Here is a 24,851-nt window from a genome sequence, read left to right as displayed (position 1 = left end):
ATAATAATAATCTAGGCCTATGAAACGAAGTCCAGTCCGGAATGTATAACTGTTAGCGTCCTTTCAGAGTATGCTGTTACAATAGCTCCATAATTAGCAATCATGTACAGCCGCTCGCTTGTACAAAGATCCGTACTCAGAGACTGAAAAGTTGCAACGCGCCGCGAGTAATTAGTATAATGGTCGAAGGCACTACGAATGTGGGTTTCGCGGGAGGCGTGCCAGAGATAAATCCCTTCAGTCGCGCTATCCTCTGTGTCCTCGGTGGCTCAGATGGATGAGCGTCTGCCATGTAAGCAGGAGATCCCGGGTTCGAGTCCCGGTCGGGGCACACATTTTCATACGCCAAAGCCTGTAAGCAGCTAAGGGTGTTCATTTCATTGTAATTTCATTCTAACGAGCTGCATGGTCACCGATAGTACCTGTTCTTTCGGACATGTACGAAAGAACAGATATCATCTTAGTATATAGCTGGTATTCCTTGACGAAAGAGTTTGTGAAGAAATTCGTGATCCCAAACGCTGTCAAAGGTCCAAGCAACATACAATATGATCATGCCGTGGTGTTCCCTAATGTCTGGACTCATTTCTACATCCTCAGATACTATTAGTGGTTGGTACAGTCTTAGATGTACCAGATGGAAGCAAAACTGCTCATCTGGTAAAATGACGTTCTGTGTCGGTCTTCAGTTTGAGTCTCTTTAAAAGAAGTGTTCAAATAATTTGCTCATAATTGGTAGAAAGCTGACTGGGTTGTAATTCTTAGGATCTACGATATTTTTTACTGCCTTCGGTGCAACAAAAACGTAGGTTAGGTCCTCTGCTGAGTATCTGCTTTGAGGCCCGTATAGTATATGTGACGGCATCCGCAGGTAGCAATTTAAACATCTTCGTACTGACTTCGTCATGCCGAGGAGCCCTCTTGTTGGCTACCTTCATGATTTATTTCCCAGTTCCTCTCCGGTTATCCTTGTCACCTCGTCATCTTGATCCTCAGCAGCTAGGTTACACCCTGAATCCGATATCCCATGTGTTGCACTTAGTGGGGGTCGATGCGTCTTCAGTGACTCGGAAATTGCTTTCAGAGTTATGTTACTGCATAATCTTCTTCACCTGGCGTACATAAAAAGCAACCAGGACCTTAAACTGGTGGCAGTCTTGATTTCTTCTTAGTGAAGTAACCCACTGCGTTCCACGGCACTCCATATGCTCGCCACGAGGCGATTTTTTTCTGACCATCTCGTGTTACGGTACGACACAAAGGCTGCTTTGATCTGCCGTCGCATGATTCTTACTTAATTTTTGGTTGTCCTCTACTTGTTTGGTGCCTTTGTTTTTTTAAGTCTGTTTTTCTCTCTTATAAGTTGTAGGATCTTCAGAGGTAATGCTGCATGACGTCTGTCGGTTCTTTGCTGTGATGTCTATAATATAGAAGTTATCACTGCTTCTTGATTTGCAGCAATAAAGTGATGGGTGACTTCATCGACGTTTGTGTTGTCGTCGGCTGGCAGCTGAACAATTCGACGCATATGAGTCCTGGTTTTATGCGTCGCAGTTATTCTAGCCAGTATGAAGGCGTTCTGGAATGATAATTTGTTGTGTATTCGAGGCGAACACTATTTGGGTGTGATCATATGAAACTTCATGGACAACATCAGCTGAGTGATATTCAGGGATGTCTTTGATTTTGCCCATGTCGCACCTCTCTTTGGATGCGCAGTAGGTTCGTCTACTGCTCAAATGTGACCGCGTACTTTCAGTTTCACAAAGGTGAGTGCGGCCACTGATAGCGATGGCACTGTCACCATCTAGGGCGCATTTTCCTCCAGAATTGACTAGCGACCTGTCCTGGCTTCGCAAGGGTAGCACTAATTATATATGGTCGGATGCCACAGCAGTAATCTATACTGGCGCCATGTCACTAATCGTGCGACCCCTCCCGCCGGAGGTTCGAGTCCCCCCTCAGGCGTGTGTGTGTGTGTGTGTGTGTGTGTGTGTGTGTGTGTGTGTGTGTGTGTGTGTGTGTTACTCTTAGCATAAGTTAGTTTAAGTAGTGTCTAAGCCTAGGAGCCGATGACCTCAGCAGTTTGGTCCCTTAGGAATTCACACACATTAAATCTACACTACTATATAAAGACAAATCGTTGTTTAACGTGCTAACTAAAAGTTTCAAAAAGCACTCGATCGACTTACTTTAAATTTTTAGACAGTACTCAAATGAAAATTAAGACGGACATAGGCCATAACAACGATGCACAGATTTTCTGTTAAAATCAACTGCGAGAAAGAAAATGTGTTTTTGCTACGGCCGGCCGTGGTGGCCGAGCGGTTCTAGGCGCTACAGTCTGAGACCGCGCGACCGCTACGGTCGCAGGTTCGAATCCTGCCTCGGGCAACGATGTGTGTGATGTCCTTAGGTTAGTTAGGTTTAAGTAGCTCTAAGTTCTAGGAGACCTGATGACCTCGGAAGTTAAGTCCCATAGTGCTCAGAGCCATTTGAACCATTTTTTGTTATGCTACGGAAATGTGCGGTTTCGACTTCTCTCTCGCACTCGGCTTCAGCTACTATATTATGTCTCAGAAATCATTACACAAATTGTTTCTCCCAAATTATTCGTTCTACTTACGTATATTTACAAATAACTTTTGTTTTTCCTTTGTCGTTGGTTTTGTAGAAAAGAGGAAAGTTGCAATTGTGGCTAATTGGCTTATGATAAGACTAGTACTACAGAGTCTGAATCGGCCGGAACTTTGTAATCCTATCTATCCGCAGATTAAAACTATGAGAGATACTGTCATTCAAGCTACTATCTCTCTCGTACCCCAATAGGCTGAAGGTCAGAGAGAGGAGGCGGGGAGGAAATGAACATAGAGTGGGGGGGGGGGAGAAGATGGACAGAGCGGTGGACGCATATAGAAAGGCGAGGGGGGGGAGGAGGACGAGGAGGAGGAGCTGCCGCAGCAGATGGACAAAGAGAGAAATAGCAGGGGATAGGGAGGGCAGAGAGAAAGGGGGAAGGAGTTCCGTATGTAAATCCTATTTCCATTTGTATTTAGCAACTATGAAGCATTGCCTGGATCGCTAGTAAATTGTATTCTTCCTTGTGACTCAGTTTATCCATTAAGGAAAACCGCATAGAAATCCCTACACTAGTTCCTGAGAAACAGGTTCCCGTCAGATCACCGAAATTAAGCCCTGTCGCGCTAGGCTATCACTTGGATGGGTGACAATCCAGTCTGCCGAGCGCTGTTGGCAAGTGGGGTGAACCCAGCCCTTGTTAGGCAAACTGAGGACCTTCATGATTCAGTAGTGGCTCTTGTAAACTGACATACGGCCGGGATAGTGGTGTGCTTACCACATGCCCTCCATATCCACATCAGTTGACGCCTGTGGGCTGAGGATGACACGACGGCCGGTCGGTAACGGTACCGTTGGGCCTTCATGGCCTTAATTTTGTTTAATAGCCTTTATATACAGACAGAAAAACACGGTGTGGGGACTATAATTCAGTAAAATTTATAGACGGATACATGAGGCTGTCTGTATCTCCAAGGATGGGATGACGTTTATGTGATCCGTATACTGCCAGAAAGGTAATAATTACTTGTCTCCACGGTGACAGTTGCCGCCTCTGTTGTTAGGTTGCTGAACTGAGACTTGTATGTCTTTATTTTGAGGAAGATCCATGAGAAGGCAGTCCCAAGACCTTAGCCAAAGACGAAAATCTCGAAAAAGTGGTCGTTGTGGTACTAGACAATTCGTGGTTAAAGATGTGTACAATAGATGACAACGTAGGTAGATAAGAGTGAGTATTGTCTGTTATAATTAAAAGAAAACCTATGAGAAATCTTTGTGCAAGATTTATGCCGTGTTGCTCAGTACTGACGAACAGTAAAAGTGAAAACATATTTTCAGAAATATTTGGAGCTCTTTAAAGGAATCCAATTGATTTTGCGGTGCTGGATTTTGTTAGTATGGCAGGGCTCTATTACTTGACGCTACAAACGAAACAGCAAGCATCGGAAACCTTAAATCCCTGTTCCCGGAACCAAATAACGGGTTAGTCGATTTTATCTGCCGGAATGTTTATAGGCAGTGTTTTTTGGGCTGCAAAAGGATACTAGTTGTCGATTACCTTGTAAAGGACTTAACGACAACGGGCGAGCACTACTCAAGTTGCCGGTGGTTGTGGCCGTGCGGTTCTAGGCGCTTCAGTTCGGAGCCGCGCGACTGCTACGGTTGCAGGTTCGTATCCTGCCTCGGGCATGAATGTGGGTGATGTCCTTAGGTTAGTTAGGTTTAAGTAGTTCTCAGTTCTAGGGAACTGATGACCTCAGATGTTAAGTCCCTTAGTGCTAGGAGCCATTTGAACCATATGAACTACGTAAGTTTCTTTGTCAAATGGGTGAAAAAATACGATGTGGAGACCTATAGATACAAAAAGCGGAAAGCATTTTTCATCTATAAAATGCACTCAAATTGTGAGGAGTTCGAAGTACGAATTGTCGGAAGAGCTATCTTTTCATCATATGTGATGTTTGCCGATTTACATCTCTTACCCCAACTAAAGAAATATGAATCTGGAAAAACACGTAGCATCCAAAGCGTTTTGTCAGTCGAAGGTGGATATTTTGTAGACCACATTGAATCACGCTACAGAGATGGAATGTGCCAAGTTAAAACTGAAAAGCAAGTGCATTTTGAATATTCACTCTGCCTGGGTAAGTAGGCTTGCAGACAATATGTTATTAAATTGTGATTACTTGACGGATTTTTCATCATGCAGTTCTGATCATCATCTATAAGAGCGACACACTGAAGCTTGTTGTTCCGCATACAGAAACACTGTGTTCCATAATGGGACTCTTTATACCGATGAGTAGTCGTGAGTACAAAAAATATCTTAGCCGCTGTAGTCCACACCAACGCCTAAAGTTTATGCGTTCCAAGATCACTGCTTATTGCCTGCTGTTGCCTCTGCAGCGAATCTGTGGAGGCGCATTGTACGAGGATTATTATACACAGCCTCAGGTATATCTTACTGAACATAATATCAAAATCGAGTTTATACCGTAACTGCTGTTGGTTGGTATACTGAAGTCATCTGAAAGGACTGCAGTCGAATTTCCCTTCTATTCAAAGCCCAAAAGCAGCTTGTAAAACTAACTTGTCTTCGTGAAATATAGCGTTCCGTTTACATTTTGAAACATTTGTTTCTTTGTCCTTCAATGCGGTTGTTCCGCTTCGTAATTGAAAGTGTGTCCTGTGATCTTACATGTTCTGTATCACTTACAGTACTATATTATGTAAATATTTTGACAATAATGGTATTATAAACTGTTGCATGTTTCTATAGTTTCACTGCGTTTGCATCTTCTGCTTACACCGAGCGAGGTGTCTGTCACAGAGGTCAGCATATTGCACTGTCGTTCAAGAGGAGAAGGCTTGAAATTCTGGCTCGGACGTCAATATTTATGTTTCTCGTGGTTTTTCTAAATCGAGTAAGGCGAAAGGCGTGCTGTACTGGTTCCTTCGGAATGGACACGGTATATTTCGTTACTTACCCTCGTCCAAATCGATATTTTGCTTCGTTTCTAATGACCCCCGTCGACTCCCATCTTTGCTAAGGAGTCTCCAGAGACAATCTGCTGAACGTCGTTCACCTGAACAACAGAGCCTTGCCAGTGCCTAGGTTTCCAGCAAATGGCCAATGGCCAAGTTCCATTGAACGGGTCCAGATATGAGACCTTGTGAAGAAGCATTTCACTGGAAAATGTTTTCCATTTAACAAGTTCACTGCAATAACCGAAACTCCATAATATTCGGTAGAAAGGAAACGAAGACAATGTTACAATATGAACGTAGAAGGGCAACAGAAATTGTCAAATGCCTCTGCTACAGTTAACGTTGATAACCCACTTCACCTGTGAGAGAGTTGTCATTATAAAGAGCTATTCCTTTCCGATTCCAATTTTTGTTTGTCTAAGTTCGAGGAGCTGTCAGTGTGCTTGAAAACGGCGGTACCAAAGGTGCTCTTGGACCTTCGTCAGACAATTTTTAAGGAAGTCTTTGGCTCAGTAGAATTTGTTAGCAGTTTTCTAGCTTATGGCAGCAAACTGTCTTTCACACAGCCGTTACTCTTCCTAGTATTAAAAACTCATTTACGATTTTTGTTAAGTCTGGGACAATCGATGTTTTTTTGTGTCTTGATTGACAGTAACAGAACTAGTTTCCGTCCCAACTTACGGTTCATGTATTGCCTACTGTAACTGTTATCGTACATAACAAATAGTGACATCGTTGTTGGGATACGATTCAACTACATGCGTTTGGAAGCATGTGTTTACTTTTAAATTCAGCTCCTCGTTGTCTGGAAACAAGGTGTGAAGCAGATTCTCTAAAGAATCCTTTCAGAATTTTGTCATGGCTCTGCCTATTTATTTAAAGCAGACACAACTGATGGTTGTACTTCAGTTTTTCATAAGAAACTGACTAAACTGACGCCCTTGGGAGTGTCACTTCGTTGCATTATTTGCAACACAATTTTTAAATCATTGGCTCAGTAAACAACGTTGTCTGGATTATTTAGTGCTAATAAATTATCTAGTTCAGTTGAACTGACAGATCTTACATTCTGATTCAGAATGCCAACGGATATTTCAAAGTCTCTAAGAGAGCTGCACGTATTGTCCGCTCTAAACGTAAATTCTCCACCGCGCCTTACCCCGTTAACTAAACAATTTAAGGTTATGTTCATAGTCTTCATCCAAAATAAATTAAATGCAACAGCAACAAATAATAAAGGAAGCTGGTTTCGAGATGAAAGAAACAAAACAGCAACGGAAGTTTCTTAGAATCTAGCTCATGACTTCAGATCTGCACTATTATCTAACGCAATGGTTCCCAACTTGGAGATAATGGCTCCCCTGAGGGGTACATGGAAATTTTTTGCCGGGTAAAAACCGAAAAGGTTTCATTATGTTTCACGTGTGCTACGAAAATAAATTATTTTTATAAGATCATTGCTAGTATACCATTTTAGACTCTAATATTGATTATATAAATGACACTGTGTGGTGGACGTTACAGGTTCCTCACATAGTCCACCCACTACACACATACTTTGTGCCACACATAAGTGATGATGAGAAAAGTAAAACACATACGCAACAAACGCTAATTATCTCAAGAAAATGTCTTTTCCAAGTTGTGGATAGTTCCTGCAGTAGACCATAAATGCTTTTTTACTTTGAAACCGGTAAATGAACTAACTGACTGCACTACAAGATAGTAACTACATAACGGCTGCTGTAGTGCTGCACACAAAATGTGTACAGCAGTCAAGTGAATTACAAACAGTAAGTAAAGTGGCACATTTCAATCTGGTTGATTTTAGATGGGGACGTAGGCTGCCACTAGAGAGGTGTGGTGTAGGGGAAGAATTTTTTGTGACAATTCTCTTCCTCAGTGTAGTTAGTTAGCTTTCTTATCTGAGGAGGCGTTATAGGTAGCCCTCGCAACGCACCAGGAATTTTCTCGGGATGTGAAAGAAGATTTTTGATTATTGTAACAATCGAAACGAAAACAAGGAATGTATGGGCTTGGAGTATAATTTATAAAGTACACTGACCACGCGAGGCCACGACGTTTGGATCATGGATTTACTTCAAACTTAGTACACCTTTAGTAGGCCATTAAAACAACATAATATGCTAGCAGTAAGGTGCACTACTATGTCAATTCCGAGAAAATCTTAATAGAAATTTTACACTCCTATTATGTAACTGATCTGTGTGAAGGTGCTGGCTTTAAGTAGTCATTGTGGTCAAGTGGTTAGCGATTCCACAAAGTAAGAGGGTCGCATATGAGGGTAAGATTCGAATCCTGCTAAAGTTATTCTTTAATATATATTTTTTCATCACTGGTCACATCACTTAATTTATACGACATTGAAGAGGTAATGGTTCAAATGGCCCTGAGCACTATGGGACTCAACTGCTGTGGTCATTAGTCCCCTAGAACTTAGAACTACTTAAACCTAACTAACCTAAGGACATCACACACATCCATGCCCGAGGCAGGATTCGAACCTGCGACCGTAGCAGTCTCACGGTTCCGGACTGCGCGCCTAGAACCGCGAGGAAGAGGTAATATAATGAAACAAAACCACGTGTATTTTCATTAAGTTGTAGTGAATTTCATACGTTATTTGTCTATTTACTGTTTTCTAAGAAATTTTCAAGGATAAGCGACAGGTTTGGATATTCCAAGTCAAACCTCGGTAAATAATGCTGCGAATGGCGTTATTCAGTAATATAGTAAGTCACAATGTCCTTTGTGTGTAATATGGGCTGCTAATGAAAGTTTTGGAAAATAAACAATGAATGAATACCGCCTGCTTCTAACTGTAAGCGTGGCGAGATTGAAGATGACTATTTGTTGAGCTCAGCTGTAACGCGGGATGAGCCGTAGATGCATCACCTCGAGTACTCCGCTTAGTAGCGTCACGCGACGTTTACTCGCAACAAAAAGTCTGAGTCATACAAGGTCATCACTACAATGTTTGGGGGCTAGGAGGAGGAGATTCAGCCTGACGTAATGCCGCTTTGGAAAACATTTATCTCAGGAGCATGTGTCACACACGAAACGTAGACGCAAGCGAAGCAGAAATGAATGAGTACGCACCAGAAATTCATGTAGACTCTTGCAATAGTGTAAAGCTGTATGCCTGATGATACTTGAAATGGACAATAGCTTTACAAACTTAATATGCGTGAACTAAATTTCACACTGTAGATGAAATAGACACGAAAACATTCGCTAACTCGCTGTGTACCCATCTATTAGGTACTGTAAGCAACTGTTAGTAACAAAGTGGCTATGATTATTGGCTTTTATAATAAAAGAAGGGTAGGTTAGTAAATTTTGCGCTACGAGAAACTCTGCTTACATCTCTTACAAGACAACTCATTTTATTCTACAACGTCTAAGTTGATATTGGCTTTCCCAGTACCCGAGTTAGTCCAGGTTCTGAAAAAAATTTAAACTTCTGCCTTAGTAAGCATCGATGATACTCTGCCGATGTACTGAATCTCCACTACTGTCTCAGAAAAGTACAAAACCGGTACATCCAGAGACCGTTAGCCCTTAGAACATAATCAGACTCGAAGAATGGACAACCCAGGCGTCTGGCTCTTATCAAAGCCCTCCGCGAAAGCTACACGGATTGCGAAATAGTCTCTCATAACAATGGACGAAGGTACAGAGTTTATACTTATATGGACATGATGTCTGTTCTTTCGGACATGTCCGAAAGAACAGACACCATATCCATTTAAGTATATACTTCTGGCAACACCAGCCATGACCTCCTACTTTTGTGCAAATGCCCACATATTCCCCGAAATCTTACGGGACTTGGAAAGAATGTCTTCCACGAGTAACTAGTGTGTTGGGATGGGACACTACGAATGTAGTGTGTGGACATACAAGGTGAGAATGTGGGTCTCGGGGGAGGCGTGCGCGAGATAGTCCATGCAGTCGCGCTATCTTCTGTGCCCTCGGTGGCTCAAATAGATAGTGTGCCTGCCATGTAAGCAGGAGATCCCGAATTCGAGTCCCGGTCGGGGCACAAATTTTCACCTGTCCCCGTTGATATATATATTAACGCCCATTAACAGCTGAAGGTATTAATATAATGCTAAGGCACGGAGTTGGTTCAGACTATTATTATTAACGGGGTGAAGTCTGTTCGGGAGGGCTATAAGGTTTGGTTGGCTGATCACTATAATTATTTTGGCCGTATGATGTTTTATATCGACTCTAAGGTGTTTAATGTAAAATCAAATATTTTTCTGGGAAATTCTTTATAATATTTCTTGGCCTAGATCAGTATACCAGGCACATATTTCAATTTATTGCATACTAGCGACCCGACCCGTCTTCGCACGAGTAACACTAAGTACACTACCTGATCAAAATGTTGTATTCGTCGGGATACACATGCTTAATAAACGTAAACATTGTACGTAGTAGGCTATAAAGCGATGTTTTTTTAATCGTGCGATTAGCTAATTTCAAAAAAATGTTCAAATGTGTGTGAAATCATATGGGACTTAACTGTCAAGATCATCAGTCCCTAAGCTTACACACTACTTAACCTAAATTATCCTAAGGACAAACACACACACACACACACACACACACACACACACACACACACACACACACACACACACACACACACACACACACACCCATTCCCGAGGGAGGACTCGAACATCCGCCGGGACCAGCCGCACCGTCCATGACTGCAGCGCCCTAGACCGCTTTTTTAAAAATCTCATTTTGTTCGTTTTTTTTCGTTGTATCTGCTCGGGGCCGACGTCGAAAGACACCCATTTCAGTTCGTTGTTGATCCATCAACTCAGTTTAAAAATGGTTTAAATGGCTCTGAGCACTATGGGGCTCAACTGCTGTGGTCATCAGTCCCCTAGAACTTAGAACTACTTAAACCTAACTAACCTTAGGACATCACACACATCCATGCCCGAGGCAGGATTCGAACCTGCGACCGTAGCAGTCGCACGGTTCCGGACTGCGCGCCTAGAACCGCGAGACCACCGCGGCCGGCATCATCAACTCAGTTTTTTTTATTACATAAGGCAGCTAGCCCCGATACCGAACACGCTGAGCTACCGTGCCGGCAATCATTTTCAAATCACTCACAATTACAAGTAATTTACTTCTAAATATGGCTACGTTTCACTTGAAATTAAGAGTGATCTGAAAATGACATGAAATACATATTTCAAAAATGTGCTTGGCAATGACGCTTAGTCGAAGTTAGCTTATCGCATGAGTAAAATAAACATAACATTACAGTTTACTACTGACCACGTTTACATTTATTAACTATGTGATCAAACTGACGGACAGAGAGCGTCGAGCACTGCGGAGGGTGGTTGTAAAAAATCGCATGAAATCAGTGGTAGAAATTCCCCGTGAGCTCTAAATTGGTTTCAGCAGTCCAGCTAGCACAATGACTGTGCCTAGGGAGAATGGGATAAAATGGTCGAACAGCGGCTCATAAGTCACACCGTTCTGAAGTCCATGCTAAGCGACGCTTGAAGAGGTGTATAGAGCGACGCCACTGGACAACGGACGACTTCGGACGGGTGATCTGGAGTGATGAATCATGTCATAGCCTTTCGCAAATCCAATGGAAGAATTTGGGTTCAACAAATGCCTAGTGAACTCTACAAGAGTTCGTTGATACTGTTGACATTGAAGTTTGGAGGAGGTAGTCTTGCGGTACTTACTGTGGTTAGGGTGTGATCCACTTATTGCACTTAAGAAAATGTCAAATGTGGAAGCATATGAACACATTTTAAAGCATTGTGTACTCCGCAAAGTAGAGCGATAGTTCACAGACGATGATCATATCAACACGACAATGCACACTGTCGTAAAGCAGATTCTGTGACGCGACGGTTTGCAAACAACAACATTCCTAAAGTGCACTGGCCTACCCAGAGTCCGGTCTTGAAACCAATGGTGCACCTTTGGGATGTTAGAATGTCGACTTCGCTCCAGATCCCAGCGTCCGAAGTCATTACCTTCTCTGCTTTCAGCTCTTGAGTAAGAACAGGCTGTCATTCCTCCCAAGACATTCAGACACACCACTGAAAATGTCCACAGCAGAGTTCAACCGTCATGAAGGTAACGGATGGACACAGGTCATATTAATATTCACTAATGGGTATCAAGATCCGTTTGATGAGATAAGTGTGTCTACGGCCGGACGATTTGTCTGACGTCGCGGTAATAAATTATACACATCAATGTTCCCCGTGCCTCAGTCTCTCTGTTAGAGAAAACCACATCAAAACCCCTACAATTGTTCATGATATTATCGTTTACATACAGACAGAAAAACACGGCGCCGAACTTGAATTTAGCAATGTAGACGTATTGATAAATAATAATTTGCAAGATTTTTTTCCATTTATTTTATAAGTTGAGCATTTGAAGTGAGATTATGCATTGGCTAAGAGACTGGATCTGTAGTCCGCAAAAGCAGAGATGAAACTGATTCAGGGCAACTGATCGAGGTGGCGCACTGGTCAAACACTCGACCTACATTCAAACAGACGCCGGTTAAGATTGAGGTTTTACGATGATTGCCCTAAACCGCTTAACGCACATCCCAGAATAGTTACTTCAAAAACGACATAGCCCATTTCCTTCCCAATCCGAGCCTGTGCTCCGTCTTGAACGACATCATAGTCGGTGGGACGTTGAACATTAAACAACCACTCTTCTTCCGTCCGGATATTCATATGCAACAGGCCGGCCGCGGTGGTCTCACGGTTAAGACGCTCAGTCCGGAACCGCGTGACTGCTACGGTCGCAGGTTCGAATCCTGCCTCGGGCATGGATGTGTGTGATGTCCTTAGGTTAGTTAGGTTTAAGTAGTTCTAAGTTCTAGGGGACTGATGACCACAGATGTTAAGTCCCATAGTGCTCAGAGCCATTTGAACCATATGCAATATTTCCTCTGTTTCTCACAAACAGTTCAGTTATTTGCCGTAATAGAACTCTTGATACGGTCACGGTGTCGTTTTCTTTTTCCTGTTCTTAATCAGCTAAGCTACTGCTGTGTAACTGACGGCGTCGAGGGGATGTCAATGTGTAGGTATCGCTCTTATTACAACTTGGGACCTTCTGTATGATCAGCAGAATACATTGATGCAAGTAAACTGAAATGGCTTTGTCGATAAATTTATGAGATCCTTTTCTACGCCTGTGGTCTGTGAAGTGTGCAGCAGAGAATACTACTGTTTGTACCACATATTGAGGGCCAATTCACGGACAGAACGTGGGCAGAATGATTGCTTGTACGCCTATTTCGGAGTTGATATTAGTAACTTTTTTTGTTTTACATGTTGGTACCTGGTTGCTACGGGCTTATTTATCGATTTTCATTTTTAACTGTAGTTCGCTGTTGCTATTTTACTTTATGTACTGTCATTTTGTCGTTTGGAGGTAAATACTGTCATTTTGTTAATTAGGAAATAGTGAGTGGAGCTATGGATGCTAGAAAATTGAGTGCCAAGTGGAGAAATCTAAAGCTTCCGACATATTCTTCTGTTTGAGTTCAATAAAGGGGTGACTGCGACAGAGGCAACCGTAAATATTTTCTCCGTGTATGGGGATAATGTCACTGGACGGTGCACGGTAAGAAAATAGTTTTCTTGTTTGAAGGAGGATCGTTTTGACAATAGTGACTCTCGACGCCCAGGAAGATCTTTAAACGTATTAACCCACGCAAGTGTACTCGAAAAATGGCACTTGTGATGAACTGTGATCAGTCCACCATCGTGCGACATTTGCATGCGATGGGGGACGTTCAGAAATCGGGTGTATGGGTTGACTGAACTCAAACAAGGCAGTAATTGCTGCGTACGAAGACCTGCGCGCACCCACAAACGATTCTATTATGCATCTGGTGGAACAGTGACGGTGTGGTGCATCACAAATTGCTTCACCGAAGTGTAACCATCACTGCTAATATTTATTGTCAACAACTGAGACGCCTTGCAGACGCAGTCCAAGAACAACGACCAGGAAGACGACGTGAAGTGATGCTACCGCACGATAACGCCCGCCCTCATTCTGCTAGACTGACAAAAAAACGCTATACAGGAGTTAGGTTTGGAAGTCATTCCACACCACCTTACTCACCTGATCTTGCACCCTCAGAATTTCGTCTTTTCCGCTCTCTAACAACCTTCAAGGAGCTTCCTTTCCTGATGAAAATGCGCTGCCATTATGGCTCGACGAGTTCTTGGCCTGAAAACCACGTGATTTCTGCAGCCGAAGAATGGAAATGTTACCCCAGCGTTGGCAGATTGTTGTAAATACTGAGTCTGTGCTATGCGTATCTGTTGTGTCTATTAAACTTAAGGAGAAACGCTTCGAATTTACGCATCAATAGTATAATTTTATCTTCACGACTGATAAGGAGTCGATATTTAGGGGTCTTAGGAATATTACTACCTAAAATTGGATTCTTAGAATGTTCTTAGGAACTCATACTGGAACCGTATTCACCAATTTCTCGCAATTTTATGGTCCCAACCATTCATCGACATCGAAAACTTCACTCCTCGAATAACCGTGCACAAAAGCAAATTTCAAAGTAGATTTAAGAAATAATATAATATGTCGAAGAAAATACACATTTCATATCGAAAGTATGATAAGGTGAAAACGAAGACATTGGATGTATCCACCCTTCTCCTTTGAAGGCCTGAACTCCGCTGAGTACACATTCAATGAGTTGTCTTAATATTTGCGGAGGAGTGGCAGCCAGTTCTTTCTCAAGAGCCGTAACCAGAGAAGGAAGTCATGTTGGACCCTAAAGCCTGAAACGAAGTTGACATTCTAACTCAACCTAAAGGTGTTCCATTGGATCCAAGTTGGGAATTTGGGCAGGACAGTCCACTTCAGGAAACTGTCCACACACAATTGCCTCACGTGTGTTGCTTTACGGCAGGGTGCAGTCTCACTCTGATAAAGTCAATCGTTGTCTCCGAAATATTCCTCTGCTGTAGGCAGTACATTGCTATAAAATGTCTCCCTATCCTTTCGCGGTTAGAATTTTATTAAGCGCAATAAGGAAACCACACTCCGACCACGAAAAGCACCTCCATACCGTAATATCAACTTTTCTGTACTTCCTTGTTGGCCATACCCATGATCGCATGTAATATCCTCCAGGAATTCGCTAGTCCCAAACTCTTACACCACCTCAAGCACCGCCTAACATGGACTACAGAAATGTGTAGCTTATGAGAAATTGCTCGACCACTGCTCCCCGTTCCTTTTAACTCCCTACGCAAAGTCACTGTGCTAGCTGGACGGCTGGTAGAACTTCGGAACACAGGAATTATTCCTTTCGCTGGTTTAGTGCGATTTTTTTTTTTCAAACACTCACGGCGATTCTCTACGGTCCTTGTCCGTCAGTACGTGAGGTCTGCCTGGTCCTGGCTTGGCTACGGTTTTCCTCTTCGCGTTTGCACTTCACCATCACAATTAACTTGTCTAGCTTTAATACGCTTGAAACGTCCCTGATGAGTTTGGATAATCAGATGACACCGAATGACTAGTCTACATTTGACGTCACTGAGCTCTCCGACCCATTCTCCTATTACTGCTTCTCGACGGAGAACACAGTACTCGCTGTCACCTGTTACATGGCATGTCCGCTTCTCATGGCCTCTAGTCATCTAGTGATCAATTCCGTGTAACATACCGTTGTCTGGATACTTCTGAGCAGATAGTGTACTGGAGGTTCAAATGGCTCTGAGCACTATGGGACTTAACTTCTGATGTCATCAGTCCCCTAGAACTTAGAACTACTTAAACCTAATTAACGTAAGGACATCACACACATCCATGCCCGGGGCAGGATCCGAACCTGCGACCGCGGTCGCGCGGTTACAGACTGTAGCGCCTAGAACCGGTCGGCCACTCCGGCCGGCTGTACTGGAGGCAGGGGTGCAAATAATCAGACTTGACCCCCTGTCTTATTGTTGCTTATCGTTGTTGAAAAGCATCGATTCTGTTACGGAGGAATGGCGCTTACGTATCGTACACGAAAACTGCGTTACTGATTTCATAAGACCTGCATTCATAAGATATCTAGGTAATCTAAAGCTTAGAGAGTTGTTCACAGGTGGAAAATATACAAATAAAATAAATAACAGGGTTACAATATTCCTCTGTTCAATCTGACTTATTTGAAATTGTAATTTACAACCGGTGCACACACTTATTGCTGTGTAAGTATCATAACAAGGAACGTACTTTTAGCCGTTTGCAATTTTCCGTTCACACGGATACATTGCTATATACATACACACATCAAAAATACTTTTGCATCACCCCAGTTCCCAGAACTGAAGATGGACGTTGACTGTGGATATTGTATCAGAGACACAGTCCCTTTGGCTGTTCAGATATGTCACTAAACCCGCCCAAGGATGTAAACAACTATGCATGAGCAGCGCCTACTAGACTGAGGGGGTCCGACAGCCGATCAGTTCCAGTCATTCCACCAGGAAGGCGGTACACGGCTCTTGTATGTAGTTCAACCATGCTTAGACGGTCAATACCGCGGTTCGATCGCGTCCGCATTGTTACTTTGTGCAAGGAAGGGCTCTCAACAAGGAAAGTGTCCAGATGTCTCGGAGTGAACCAAAGCTATGTTGTTCGGACATGGAGGAGATACAGAGATACAGGAACTGTCGATAGCATGCCTCGCTCAGGCCGCCCAAGGGCTACTACTACTGCAGTGTATGACCGCTACCTACGGATTACGGCTCGGAGGAACCCTGACAGCAACTCCACCATGTTGAATAATGCTTTTTGTGCAGAAACAGGACTTGGTGTTACGACTCAAACTGTGGGCAATGAGTGTCGCATATTTTGAACGCATTAGACACACTGTCCAGGGAGTGCAACAAGGCGGAGGTGCGTGCTGTTTTGGGGTGGCATTATGTGGGGCCGACGTACTGGCTGTACGATACGTAAATGCCATCCTCCGACCGATAGTCCAACCATTTCGGCAGCATATTGACGAGGCATTCGTCTTCATGGACGACAATTCGCGCCCCCATCATGCAAATCTTGTGAATGGCTTCCTTCAGGATAATTACATCGCTCGACTAGGGATGCCAGCATGTTCTCCAGACATGAACCCAATTGAACATGCCTGGGATAGATTGAAAAGGGCTGTTTGTGGACGACGTGGCCCCCCAACCACTCTGAGGGATCTATGCCGAATCGCCGTTGAGGGGTGGCACAATCTGGACCAACAGTGCCTTGATGAACTTGTGGATAGTATGCCACGACGAATACAGGCGTGCATCGATGAAAGAGGACGTGCTACTGCGTTTTAGAGGTACCGGTGTGAACAGCAATCTGAAGGTCTCGCTTTGTGGTCGTACAACATGCAATGTGTGGTTTTCATGAACAATAAAGAGGGTGGAAATGGTGTTTATATTGATCTCTACTCCAATTTTCTGTACAGGTTCCGGAACTCTTGGAACCGCGGTGATGCAAAACTTTTTTGATATGTATATTTTGTGTGTATATTGCTGGTGTTTAAGCCCATACAGATGTGGAAGGTGGCGTTTATTTCACATGGTTTGACTTATTCATGTGCACGTAGCATTGGATATGCCACATTGCCACCTTCTTGTGTCACGATAGTACCGTCAAAAAGATTTTTTTGTTGTTTTTAGTATCAACTATAGATTTTTTTCCATTCGCGCTTCCATCTGATGGTACTAATATCATTGCAATTTCTTTTTTCAGACGCAAACGGCTCTCATCCCTCCCACTGAAGAGGAACTTGCCATTGCAGCCAGTTCAGGTAAGAACAGCAATATTCGTGAAACTACAATTTTGTCATGCAACAAAGCAATATGGGGGAAAACAAGTTACAAATTGCCGGATGATATTGTCTTATTTGACGCCGTTCAGAATTACCTAGCGAGGTTGTGCAGTGGTCAGCACATTGGACTCTCATTTGGGAGGACGACAGTTCAAACCACCGTCCGGCCACCCTGACCTAGGCTTTCCGTGATTTCTCTAAATCGTTTCAGGCAAGTGCAGGGATGGTTCTTTTGACAGGGCACTGCCGATTTCTTTCCCCATCCTTCCCTCATCCAATGGGACTGATGACCTCGCTGTTTAGTCCACCCCCCCCCCCCCCCCAAAATCAACCAATCAACCAACTGTAGCCTCGTGCGGTAGTTTAATTATTTGCTACAAGTGTCATGTTTCTGCTACATACAGAAAATGAACTACACTGAATGTTTGTGCTGTCTTCACATTATAAGATACCAAGGAGACGTTGTGTGTACTTTTTGTTTTGTTTCTCAATTACAATTATTGTAATATAAAATGTATACATATTCAAAATCGCAGCATGTGACAGGACGGCCTGTTCTAAGACCATACAGGCTGCAACTTTCCTTTTTTTAATTTCCGGCTTCCCCTTTTTTCAAGTATGATAAATAACTAAACTTTCTGGCAGATTAAAACTGTGTGTCGGACCGAGACACGAATTCGCGACCTTTGCCTTTCGCGTTCAAATGCTGTGAGGACGGGTCGTGAGTCATGTTCGGGTAGCTCAGGTGGTAGAGCACTTGCCCGCGAAAGGCAAAGATCCCGAGTTTGAGTATCGGTCCGGCACACAGTTTTAATCTGCCAGAAATTTTCAGATCAGCGCACACTCCGCTGCAGAGAGAAAATTTCATTATGGTAAATAACGTTTGTTTATCTCGTAGTGCTTTCCCTCACCTTTACCGCAAGGAAACGTTACATTGTTGTTTAGATGGATAATACAACGTTTAGATGGATAATACAACGTTTGTAACACGTCAGAACGTTCCCAAAACGTCACGTCTTGCAGCTCTGAAATACAGAAGGAAATTCATTTTGGAACCAAAGCTGCTGTTTATTTAGTTGCTGGCTAATTTCGCATTTAGCCCATTTTCACACGCCACTTATTACGTAGAACAAGATGAACAATTTTGTCACTGATGCCTTTATTATCCACATTCTACACGTACCCTCACAACAAATTTTGTTCACTGTGGCTTGAGAAGGTGGGCTAAACGAGGAAATAGTCGGAAAGTAGCTGAACATCAGTTTTTGCGTTAAAATATGTTTTCTTCAAGCTCAGAAGTTAGTTCAGTAGCAGTTTACAAGATTTTCTTAAAAGGAAACGGAATGGCAGCACAATAGCAAATAAATAAAGTGTCATTTAATAAAAGACCCATGATTACAACTTAACTCTGACATAAGAATTTGTTTTCAAACACGCCGGAATTCCTGGTTTCTTTGTAAATTTAATGGATCTAAAAGTCTGATAACTTCAGTTCAACAGGTCTCCTAAGTTAGGATTTTCCCTAAAATTTATTCATTTGAAATACATACAAATATACTGTATGACCCAGGAATAATGGTCAATATTCAGGAATATGACAGAAACGATCATTCGAGGCAAAAAAGGCTAGTAAACGTGGGCTCTGAAATATATACCTACATTGATATGAGCACTTGTTCATAGAGGGTATGTGTTTCACAATACTGAAGATGTAGTGCTCAGAGCTCCTAAGATATGTATTCCAGAGCCTGTGTGTACTGCACTTCTTCGTTTCGAATGATCGTTCTTGTCATATCGCTGAATGTTGGTCATTCTTGCTGGGAATCCTTATATTTACAAAGAATTTACGTCGTTAGATAATTAAAAAGAGACTGCATTGTATCGTAAAATTTTAATTTTTTATGTAAAATGTGATCCAACCACAGTACCAAACTCATATTTTCAAATCTTGCAGGCACTCATTTGAGGATTTTATATGGTGATCTGGCGCCCCAATAAACTCTAGCGTTTTTGACTGGTCGACCAATAAATGGGAATATTATGCAAGTAGTTAAAAAGATTCCCTACCTCTTCATAAAATTCTCGCAGCGAAGCCCACCAACATAATTGTACTGTCGCACAACCTACAATGAGTTAACAGATGTATGACTAAGAAAATGAGAGATATTTTTACATAATTTTCACCACAAAAATGAAATCCTATCACATCCACACTGCAAACACACTTTCGTGCAAAAACAAAATAACAGAATTTCCGTGACTGAACTGTAGATGCTTCGTGTTTGTTAATTTTTAACATTTTTATGCAGCGACAGCAACTCATATTGTTTATATAAGAATATACAGCCTACAGTTGCAGGTTAACTTTATCGTTTACATAGGTTTCAGCGTTAGTAATAACGTCTTCTTCAGAACCTGCAAAAAGTTAATATTATAATGTGCTAGTAAATTATATTAGGTACGGTCATCCTACAGGATGCAACGTGTAGTACTTACATAAAATATTATTTTAATGTTTGCCTAAAACAAGCCATGTTCTAAGTCAACTTTATAAAACTTGATGCACAACCATAAGGTTTTGTCACTTCTATTAAACAAGCTGTAGCAAATTCACTTTAAGCCCGTTGTATGGGCCTCGTCGTGTGACTAGAGACTGCGGACCGCGAGGGCTTCGCGGTCTGCCTCACATTTCGTAGCCTCACAATTCATAGCAAAAATGTTATCTGACGCGTTGCGTAATAAGAGTTTGATTCTATACGTCTCACGCGTGCTCGCCGCCATCGCGGTCCGCAGTCTGTAGTCACACGACGAGGCCCATACAACGGGCTTAAAGTGAATTTGCTACAGCTTGTTTAATAGAAGTGACAAAACCTTACGGTTATGCATCAAGCTTTCTAAAGTTGACTTACGACATGGCGTTTTATGTAAGTACTACACGTTGCATCCTGTAGGATGACCATATCTAATACAATTTACTAGCACATTATAATATTAACTTTTTGCAGGTTCTCAAGAAGACGTTATTACTAACGTTGAAACCTAGGTAAACGATAAAGTTAACCTGCAACTGTAGGCTGTATATTCTTATATATACACTTCACGTTTGTCATACAGAAGAGCAATGTACGGCGGGATATAATGGAGGGAAGGAAGGATACAGGATGTTCGGATAAAGCCCATTCTCAAATTAAAGTCATCATCTTTCGTCCCCTGTAAGAGTTGAGGTCTTCTTAGAGTAGGGCGGAACTGAAGTTGAGTCAGTGTCGTAGCAGTGAGACAGTACAGGTGAGAAGGCTGTTGTTAAGAGTTCATTGGCAAATACATTCGGTGCTTGAGAGACGCCAAGCGTAGTACTGTTTATTAAGGAGCATTCCGGACAGGATACAACAGCATAAGTGGCCAGAAAACCCATTGTGTAAAAATTACTGGATATGCATCAAAAGTGTTGGGCTGCCGAGCTTTGACGCTGTGGTGACTGACTAGTTTGCCTGTGGGTTAGAACTGGCTCTGCTTGGACATAGACTCGGGGACTGTGACGCAGAGGTAATGTGGATGAGTGAACACTTCGACATATCTGTTCATAAGTACAGTGAGGTGACGGAAGTCATGGGATAACGATATGTACATATATATATGGCAGTGGTATCGCGTGCACAAAGTATAAAAGGGCAGTGCGTTGACGGAGCTGTCATCCTGTACACCTCCTGGAAACTTGATCCTCCTCACCCGCTTGTCTCGCCCATACTCTCCCGCTGCCGCGCCTGTATTCCCACGTCCCATCCGGTCTCCATCTCTCCACCCTCCTAACCCTCTCCCAAGGTGGCTTCCGCCAGCTCCCCCTCCCTGATGATGTCCTCCTCCCCTCCATATACCCCTCTTACCAACTTTGATCCTCCTTCCCTCTTCCTGTGTCTGTTCCTTTGGGCACCCTCCCTTTCTCCCCACGCCTCCCCCAGGCTTCCCCTCCCCTGTCCGTCTCCTCCTCCTTCCATCTCCTCAGCCATTGGCGTCTTTGTTCTCTCCTCTCCACCCCCCCCCCCGCCCTTGTTCCCCTCTTAGCAGGTCCCCGGACTGGCACACGCTACGTGGACTTTCGCGCGCAAGAGATCATCGCCATCAGTGTCTCGTGTGTGCCGTCGTGTTTAGTGTTCACCGTCGCACTCCATCGTTCACCTGTGCCATCGCCGTCTTCACTGTTTGTGCGTCGTGTCAACAGTTTCAAGTGTGGATTATCGTCGAGTGTGAACGCTCCGTGTTTGTCTTTCTGTGTCAACTGTTTTCTTGCCCACCATTCTGTAACCTATGTGTAATCTTTCTGTTTTTTCTCATTGTGTCTCCTATGGCTGAAGAGCAGCATAGAACGTTGCTGATAGCCTGCCTGTTGTACAGGCTTTAAAATAACAATAAAGAAAAGGAAAAAAAACGGAGCTGTCATTTCTGCTCAAGTGATACATGTGAAAAGGTTTCCGACACGATTATGCTCGCACGATGGAAATAAACAGACTTTCAACACGGAATTGTACACTCATGCTCGTAAATTAAGGATAATACTGATACATGGTGAAACAATGCTTTTGTGGGCGGTTTGCGGGTTTCAATCACCTCGGGGTATGACCATGCAGTGCATTTGACCTGCGGTCGTGGCGCGGTGGCGCTGCCAGCAGTCCACATACACAAAATTGTGTTGGTGCATGTCAGAGTACGGTGCAGCGAGTAAGTGTGCAGATGTTTTCAGGCGTGCTAATGGTGATTGTGTGTTGAAAATGGCTCAAAGAACACACATTGGTGACGTTTTGAGGGGTACAATACAGGGGCGACTGGAGGCTGGTCAAACACAGCAGGTCATAGCACAGGCCCTCCGTGTGCCACAAAGTCTGATTTCAAGATTATGGCAACGATTCCAGCAGGCAGGAAACGTGTCCAGGTGCTACAGTGCAAGACGTCCACAGTGTACACCACCACAAGAACACCGATATCTCACCATCAGTGCCCGCAGATGGCCACGGAGTAATGCAGGTTGCTTTGCTCGGGACCTTCCCATAGCCACTGGAACAGTTGTCTCCAGGCACACAGTCTACATATGACTGAACAGACATGTTTCATTCGCCCAGAGACCTGCAAGGTGCATTCAACTGAACCCTGGTCACAGGAGAGCCAGTAAAGCCTGGTGTCAAGAACACAGTATATGGTCATTGGAACAGTGGTTCCAGGTTATGTTCACAGACGAGTCCAGGTATAGTCTGAACAGTGATTCTCGCCGGGTTTTCATCTGGCGTGAACCAGGAACCAGATACCGACTCCTTAATGTCCTTGAAAGGGACCTGTATGGAGGTCGTGGTTTGATGGTGTGGGGTGGGATTCGGATTGGTGCACGTACACCCCTGCATGTCTTTGACAGAGGAACTGTAATAGGTCAGGTGTATCTGGTCGTGATTTTGCACCAGTATGTCCGCCTTTCAGGGGTACAGTGGGTCCCATCTTCCCCCTGATGGATGATAATGCACGGCCCCTACCGAGCTGTCATCGTGGTGGAGTACCTTGAAACAGAAGATATCAGGCGAATGGAGTGGCGTGCCTGTTCTCCAGACCTAAACCACATCCAGCATGTCTGGGATACTCTCGGTTGACGTATCGGTGCACGTCTTTAAACCCCTAGGACACTTTAGGAGCTCCGACTGGCACTTGTGCAAGAATGGGAGGCTATACCGCAGCAGCTGCTCGACCACCTGATCCAGTGTATTCCAACCCGTTGTGCGGCCTGTGTACTTGTACATGGTGATCATATACCATACTGACGTCGGGATACATGCGCAGGAAACAGTGACGTTTTGTAGCACATGTGTTTCCGGACGGTTTTCTCAATGTATCACCAATACTGTGGACTTACAGATCTGTGGTGCGTGGTTTTTATGTGCCGATGCTATTAGCGCCAGTTTTGTGTAGTGCCATGTTGTGTGGCACCACATTCTGCAATTATCCTTATTGATTTACGAGCATGAGTGTAGTTAGATCTAGATGCATTGGGCATTCCATTTCGGATATCGTTAGGAAATTCCTTATTCCGAGGACTACAGTGTCAAGAGTGTGCCAGGGTACCATATTTCATGCATTAACTCTTACCAAGGGCAATGCAGACTTTCACTTAACGACTGTGAGCAGCGGCGTTTGCGTAGAGTTGACAGTGGTAACACACAATCAACCAACGCGTGAAATAACCGCAGAAATAAACATAGGACGTACGACGTCCCGATTTCAGTTGGTAAGAGCTGAGGGTACGGTTTGAGTGCGGAGCAGACTCCACGAAGCCATGGACCAAGTTGTCAGCAAGGCACGCGGGTAGTGGCTCCGTAATAGCGTGGGCTGTGTTTACATGTAATGGACTGTGTCCTGATTATGTTCGACTGCTGGAGACCATTTGCATGGACTTAATGTTCCCAAGCAGATATGGAATTTTTATGGGTGATCATGCGTCGAACAACAGTTGTTCGCAACTGGTTTGAAGAATATTGTGGACAATTAAGGCGAAGGATTTGCCACCCAGGTCGCCCGACATGAATCCCATTATGGGACATAATCCAGAAGTCTGTTTGAGCACAAAATCCTGCACCAACAACACTTTGGCAATTATGGACATATGTAGAGGTAGCATGGCTCCATATTTCCGCAGGGACTCGCAACGGCTTGTTGAGTCCATGCCACGTCGAGTTGGTGCATTACGCCGGGCAAAAGGAGGTCTGACATGATATTAGGAGGTACTCCGTGTTGTTGTCACGTTAGTGTAAAGTCCCCGCCACGATTTCTGCCTGTATGTGATGGCTTATTCCAGGAACTACTGTAGGGATTTTGAGACGGTTGACACTAATAGACAGACCGATTCACGAGAAATGCTTATTTACATATGTTCAAATGTGTGCGAAATCTTATGGGACTTAACTGCTAAGGTCATCAGTCCCTAAGCTTACACACTACTTAACCTAAATTATCCTAAGGACACACACACACACACACACACACACACACACACACACACACACACACACAAACCCGAGGGAGGACTCGAACTTCCGCCGGGACCAGCCGCACAGTCTACGACTGCAGCGCCTTAGACTGCAGCGCCTTAGACCGCTCGGCTTATATACACAATTGATTACCACTACACCAGACAAGTCATCTGTTCTTAGATACACTATATGATCAAAAGTATCTGGACATCCCCGATAACATAAGTTCTTAATATTAGGTGCCTTGTGCAGTCTCCTACTGCCAGGTACTCCATGCCAGCGACCTCAGTAGTAATTAGACATCGTGAGAGAGCAGAATGGGGCGCTCCGCGGAATTCACGGACTTCGAACTTCGTCAGGTAATTGGGTGTCACTTGGGTCATACG

The 24,851-nt window shown here is 43.7% G+C and overlaps 1 protein-coding gene and 1 non-coding gene across 5 annotated transcripts in view; both read left to right on the top strand.

Moving 5' to 3' along the window:
• Positions 1-24,851, top strand: part of LOC126297535 (excitatory amino acid transporter 1) — a 661,389-nt gene that overhangs the window by 614,560 nt on the left and 21,978 nt on the right. For all 4 annotated transcript variants that reach the window (XM_049988447.1, XM_049988448.1, XM_049988446.1 and 1 more), the window contains exon 4: positions 17,386-17,443. In XM_049988447.1, the coding sequence (XP_049844404.1) occupies positions 17,386-17,443 (58 nt within the window). The remainder of the gene's footprint in view (positions 1-17,385; positions 17,444-24,851) is intronic.
• Trnat-ugu (transfer RNA threonine (anticodon UGU)) lies at positions 259-331 on the top strand. The gene has a single exon. It is a non-coding gene; the product is annotated as a tRNA-Thr (tRNA).

This window comes from Schistocerca gregaria, chromosome X, assembly GCF_023897955.1.
Source record: "Schistocerca gregaria isolate iqSchGreg1 chromosome X, iqSchGreg1.2, whole genome shotgun sequence".
Taxonomy (NCBI): Eukaryota; Metazoa; Arthropoda; class Insecta; order Orthoptera; family Acrididae; genus Schistocerca; species Schistocerca gregaria.
Note: the sequence above shows the minus strand (reverse complement) of the source record. Positions and strands in the feature narration are given on the sequence as shown.